A 6,564-nucleotide genomic window follows, 5' to 3' on the forward strand; every position below is an offset into this window, starting at 1 on the left:
CCCAGTTATTTGTCTCAGACATGTCACTTGAGGAAATGTAACAGGGAGGAGTAAAATGTGCTCCATAAATTTGCTCTTATCTGTGTATTGTTCCGTTATCAGGTTAAAGGAAGTCCCTTCAGTTAAAAATGTCCTGTTGCACTAGCATCATCTAAAGCCTCGCAGCAGACAGATGGACACAAGTCTGAGGGATGATGGAGAGGACAGAGGAGCCCTGGCCGTCTAGTCTGGTGCTTATCTACCCCGCCGGGCCTTTTCCCAGTCCAGCCCTGATAACCCGGGTCGACTAGCAAAATACAGGATATGACCCAATAACCCTGCAAGGCAGCAGGGTCGCAATATTGTTTTATTAGGGGAGGTCTTTTCTGTAAACCGTCCAACAGATCTCAGGGGGCTTGATGAATGCAGGCAGGTTTTGACAATAGCTGTATTTGCCTGTGTGCTGACAGACAAAGTGGTGCAGCACCCAACATCCTTTCACCATCATTTTACCAACACTGGCCTGTTGATGTGATTAGACAGATTACACACACATTAGCTAAACTGTGAAGTAAACACATATAACAACACAGATAACAGGTCAGTGTTTCCACGTTTTATTTCCCCTCCAATTAATGCACCAGATGTGTATCACATTACTAATTGAGAATGGCATTCCTTTGTCATTCTGCCAGACTTGCCGCAGTGATGGTCTCACCCTCTTTGGTGCATGACAGAGCTTTCTGTGGGGGTCTGAACATGACACAGGTGCACATGTTGAAGGGTCTTGGGTTTGCTGGCACTTCTTGAGGTGGAAACTCGTCCCTCTTCTGTTGCTTTGCTTTCGGGTCACTCCACCCTGCACTTGCCTCTTCAAAATCCCACTGTAAAATATGGACAGGTCAAGATATTAATATGGACAATTACAGCTTAAGGATCATAGTTTATTAACCATCCTTGTAGCTATTCACGTATTCTGTTATGCATGTCTGAGAGACAATTAAAAAAACAGTACTATAAAGAAATAATTAAAGGGTAACTTTGGTATTTTTCAATCTGGACCCTATTTTTCCATATTTCTGTGTCAAACTAATGGAGACAACAATTTTTGAAACTGGACCAGTATTGAGGAAGATAGCTGCAGCCCACAGCTGCAAAACAGGCTACAATGTAAACACTTGGGGCATTTGAGCACCATCAGTTTATGTCCACTAAAAGTGCCTTTGTTGTCACCGACCTGCTCAAATTATTATTTTAAATAAGTTTAGCAAACCAACAAGACTCCGTTTAAATAAACAATACTTTTAGTGTGTACAGAGTCATTATTTTTTACATCCATCTAGGTTAATTCATTTCAAATCTGAGTTGGTGATTGTTGGAACATTGGAGAAATGTTTTGTTTTGTTTCTGTTAGCGATTAGCATTAGCGATTTCAGGATGGATTCTGGTTAAACAAAAAGGATTTTACTCAAGTCTGTCTCTGTCGGTTATTTTCCATTATGTTTTCAGACACTTGAAGTAACAATCTGAGCTGGTCTGTGTCAGAAACAAGCAGACGCTGACGTAAATTGACAGTGCACAACTGACCTTTTGCTAAGCCCCGCCCCTTTTTTGATGGTCCGACAAGCTGTCGCAGCAAGCATGGAACCCACACTGTAACTAACCACACTCCCTGAAGAAATATTATCATATTTTTGGAGAAATTAAACAGTGATTCCAGAGAGAAGCAGACAGAGGGGTCTGCAGTCTTGTTATTGTTTGAAGGATATATCCAGGATGTCAAACTGACTCAGCAGCAACAACAGGTTAAAAAGACAAAGATAGTTAGAAGCTAAAGCTGAACTATAAGCTACAGATCAGAGTGTAAAAGTGAACCACCACATCACTGCTGATCGCCACAGAAGACAATGAATATAAAGGGAAACTTTGCTGATATTGAACCAGCTGTGTGGCATCACAGTGTGTGCAGATGAACGGTGTTTGGCTTCACCCCTGTGCTAATGCCAGCACCCGGACCTCCACCATTGGACGGGAAGGGATCTCTGGGGGGAAGTCAAACAACGTTCATCTGTGCACAGTGTGATGACACAGAGCTGGTTGAATATTAGCAAAGCTTCCCTGCTTCTCTTCACTGGTTCCTGTACAGCAGGGTTGGCCTTTTTTCCACTGTTATAGTCATTAAAAAGTAAAAGCAGCATGTGTGTACATTCAGTAGGCTATATCTTCAGTAGCTAGCTAGCTAACCCTACACTTTTCAGGGTTTGATTTTGGTTTTGGAACAGGGAAGAAACGTATATCTTTTTCCAACCTCTCCAGGTAACGAGTATCATTAATACACGACATGCCCCAGGCTCAACATTTAGCTCCAAATCCACAAAACCAGCCTGGAAATGAAGGATATCTGAAACGACTGCATTAGAGTCAATGGAGCACAGCTGTGTTGTTGTCGGACCCTGGTTTGAGCTGGCTCGATGCTACGTTATGATTGGCCAGTCTGCGCCCAGGGGCGGGACTTAGCTAAGGGTTAATTGCCCGTTACTATTACATTGCAGTCTGTTTCGCCACTGCCAGCTGTAGCGCTCTTGATAAAAATGGGACCAATTGTTACTTAGACACAAAAATATGGCGAAATGGAGCCCAGGTTGAAAAACACCAAAGTAACCCTATTTTGGGGTTTTCCCCCAGTTGACAGATGTCTCATAGTGGCTGCAGTTGGCTCCCACCATCTCAGCTGTATCCACGTTGCAAATGCCCTTCATCTAGCGCTCTGTCTTGCCTAATCATTTCCTGAGCATTAGAATATTTGTTATTACTTTTTCTGAGACTCTGATCCTTATCCCCTTTAACACTGGTTACTTATTACACATCCTGAAATGAAATGCTTTTTTATGACTCGAGTTGTGTAAGAGAATCAGCTTAATGTCAAGAATGCAAAAGGCTAAGACTTGCTCACACACACAGAGCCGAGTCCTGGCCGGCAGGCATTACACAAGAGACCATAAACATCTCCAAAAATAGCAGAGGGTAACACTGGCCCCCTATAGACAAGGCAACCATTTTGCACTATTTCCGAGGTAGACAGGCCCAACCCAGTGCTGGTCTTTAATCAAAGATCCTTTACAGGAGAACAATTGGGCCACAAGGCAAATCTCAAACAATTCCAAGCGAAGAACCGGCACTCAGCAGATATGTGAAAGAAACACACGGCACAATAACTCAAGCTGCTGCGGTGAGCTCTGACTGCTCAGTGAATGCAGGCAGCACACTCCAAATGCTGTGTGGTTTTATCATGATCGGCAATTATGGTGATGACATGAAAAGCAGACAATATTTTAATTCATGTTACATGTAAATACATCTAAAATTGCTCACTAGCACTATGATCTCTTCCCCTTTGTCCTCAGCTTGCCTTGAGACTTTTTTCAGCTGAGCAACCGCCGGGTTTAATGTAGTGGAAAAGTTTTGCAATCAAATAAAAAGTGAATGGGCAGTGGGACTCGTGTGGAGTTCTGTGTGTTGGAGATTAAACATTAGACACTGTGGAAACCATCTTTCCATTGAATCACTAAGTAAACAGCTTCTGTTAATAATAACTAGCACATGGAAAAGCTGCCACAGAGGGAGGGACGACTCTATGAATTTACCTGCTGTCGTGTTTGTTCAGAAGTGATCAGCAAAGATTAGCAGGAGTTGAAGAGATTTGGTTTCACAGACTCACAGACTAATCCGAGCTGCCCCCAAAACACTGAATATTTGGACGCTTTTGTAGTTTTCAAGGCAAACAGACCTTCACCGACCAATGAGAGCTGAGATTAGATTAGGTTAAAGAGGAGGAGTTTTCACACAGCCAAACAAAGTTGTATGCTTTTCCACATCCAGCATGAACACACAGTACATTTTGAACACTTTGTTAAAGCCCTCTTACTTGTTTGACACACTGACTGCACTAAGGGCATTCACGTCATTTGCTTTTTCCTGTCTGGTGAACACTACTGAGCTGCAATTGTTTGTGCTCACACCATTTGCCTTTGTTTCTGATTAAATGACATCCTCCATGGCTTGGCTTTCTGCAGCAGAACAGTAAGGGAGTTTCTCTTGTGGCTGTGAGCGCCTGAAAAGGAAGAAGCTTGTAATTTCACTCTCCCTGAAAACTAACCCTTTTCTAAGACGGGAAATTATAGAAATGCTAACTGTCGCTATGTAGCCGATATTTAATTCTGGGCACAGTTGGACACTGCAGAATGAAGCCACGTTTCACTTTACTTGAAATTACCAGTTCAAATACAAACCCTGCTTCTCACAAATATCCTCTCCGTACACTTTTGCCACAATCCTGCGTGAACAAACAAAGGTCTCTCTGCAGGGTTTGACTCATCAATCCTAAAAAGAGTGTGCTGACTGTTGTCTTCTTACAGAAACCTCTGACTACAGTCTGACTGACTTCCCTGAGAATCACATGTGAGAAGCACAAAGCTTGGTGCGCAGCAGCACAAACACTGACCCTTACTTCTTCTTATGACTTCCTTCAAGTGCTGAATTTTCATTTGCTCATAACAACTTCTCAGTTTAATATATGTGGCATTTAATCCCATAAAAGGTATCTACCAGACACATAAATTTAATGCATTTTAAGACCTTTTAAAGATCATTTTACACCAAATCAAACACAGCTTTTTGGATAAGTTTCTCAGTTAAGCACATAAGGTTAAGTATAAAGGTAAGTTGGGTTGATCTACATTTTAAAAATGAGAAATTAAAGGTGGATTAATAAAATTAGACAAAATGTCTGAGGCAATTAAAAGCACACAAATTCAAATATAAGTTTATTAAATGACTTTTCAAGGGCAAATATTTGTAACATTTAAATTTAAATCATTTTAAGACTTTTTAAAGGACCTGCAGACACAGTGCTACTCTAATCTCATGGGGACTGGAAGTATGTAGATCCAGAGATACTTGAACTAGATGGACAGAAGAACAGAAACTGTTTTATTTTTTAACCCTTTAAGTAGGTCAGTCACAATGTCTGGACCTTCACCTCTTCATAAACGTCTGCGCTGTGTTGTACGGGGAAACACCTGTTACATAAACCCATATAAAAAGACAATAGATTAAAAGGTTTAGGTAATAAAGTAAGTAGAGATCAAGATTCAAGTAATCACAACCGTTTACAATAAAGAACAAGTCAAAAGCAAACACTCCGTATATTCATCCATGCTTTCACAGCAGTCATGCAACACACTGTGTCAACATGCTGTCACCATCTAGTGGCACACTATGAGAAGTACACTTTATAACTAAGTTAACTGCAACATTATGCAATTTTAGTATTTTTTTAACAGGACAGCAGGAGATTCAAGTTTGTAAAAAAATGTCACACTGCTCACCAACACGGCTAAACAGGGCTCCAACCCACCTCCAGATCAGAGCTCGCCGGCGAAGATTCACAGGACGTATCTGAGGAGCAGAAACTGTTGACTCTGATCACTCGCATCACCCTGTTGAGAGGCCGGTCCTCCGTTTTCTCCTTGGACAGCATCACCTCCTTAAGAAATATCTGTTAAATAGAAAATACATATATTTAGCTGTAAGAGCGACCACTGACTGAGGTGAACATATGCAGTCTGTGCCAACACAGATTCTTTGCTCACTTTTCTTGCAGGTTGAGCACTGACGTCCATGTAGCGTCCCATCTCTGTCATCTTCTGGACCTGCGGGGGAATGCCTGCAGCTTTTATTTCAGCTTTAAGCTCACAGATCAAGATGATTTCATGCGTGAAATTCCTATAATGTCAATGCTAAATATAAACAGTAAGTGCTTAATTTACTCAAAAACTCTCATTGAGATCAAGATTCCTGTACAGTTCCTAGAGTTTAGGAAAAATTTAGGACCTTAAAGTGAAGTATGGAAACTTACTTTTGTTTGTGCTGAACTTGACTGAACTTGCTGTTTCCTCTGTCTCTTCATGACAGCGTTATCCTCAGTGCCTGAGCCACCTAAAAGGCTCTCTGTGTCTGGAGATAAACTGGTGAGCTGCTGTCTTGTTCCTCTCTTGCACAAATGAATGACAAGAATCTGACAACGTTGGGTTTAAGGTTAACAGATCACACCTGACGGAAAATCAATAAACTTCTCATACATTCCAGTAGTGCAGTATTTTCTTTATACTGTGTATAGATATTCAATAGATATACAGCTTATATTTAAAGGGTATGCTAAGGTTTTTTCTTGTATTCTGTGCGGAGGTATTTTAACTTACTGTCCCAGTTTGCCATCCATCCATCCAGTTCACAAGGTGTTACAGCACAAGCAAACAGCAGTCCAAAACCCTATTATATTTACTTATATAATAGTAAAGGGCAGTCACCAGCCACTTTATTAGGTACACCTTGCGAGTACAAGGTGCTGGCAACATTCCTCAGAGATTTTGGTCCATATTGACATGATAGCATCACACAGTTGCTGCAGATTTGTCGGCTGCACATCCATGATGTGAATCTCCCGTTCCACCACATCCCAAAGGTGCTCTATTGGATTGAGATCTGGTGACTGTGGAGGCCATTGGAGCACAGTGAACTCATTGT

General features: G+C 41.5%; 1 protein-coding gene across 2 annotated transcripts in view; it reads right to left on the bottom strand.

Annotated features, from left to right (window-relative positions):
• Nucleotides 1-591: 591 nt before the first annotated feature.
• The window catches only part of tmem44 (transmembrane protein 44), a 21,082-nt gene continuing 15,109 nt past the window's right edge, over nt 592-6,564 (bottom strand). Inside the window, exons 7-10 of one of the 2 annotated variants that reach the window (XM_050055147.1) lie at nt 5,897-6,055; nt 5,631-5,690; nt 5,396-5,536; nt 592-863 (exon numbers count right to left, since the gene is read on the bottom strand). In XM_050055147.1, the coding sequence (XP_049911104.1) occupies nt 663-863; nt 5,396-5,536; nt 5,631-5,690; nt 5,897-6,055 (561 nt within the window). In that variant the 3' untranslated portion in view covers nt 592-662. Of the gene's footprint in view, nt 864-3,623; nt 3,746-5,395; nt 5,537-5,630; nt 5,691-5,896; nt 6,056-6,564 lie in introns of those variants that run through there. The other variant, XR_007570601.1, reaches the window with a different exon arrangement.

The sequence above is a fragment of the Epinephelus moara genome, chromosome 10 (genome assembly GCF_006386435.1).
Source record: "Epinephelus moara isolate mb chromosome 10, YSFRI_EMoa_1.0, whole genome shotgun sequence".
Classification (NCBI taxonomy): Eukaryota; Metazoa; Chordata; class Actinopteri; order Perciformes; family Serranidae; genus Epinephelus; species Epinephelus moara.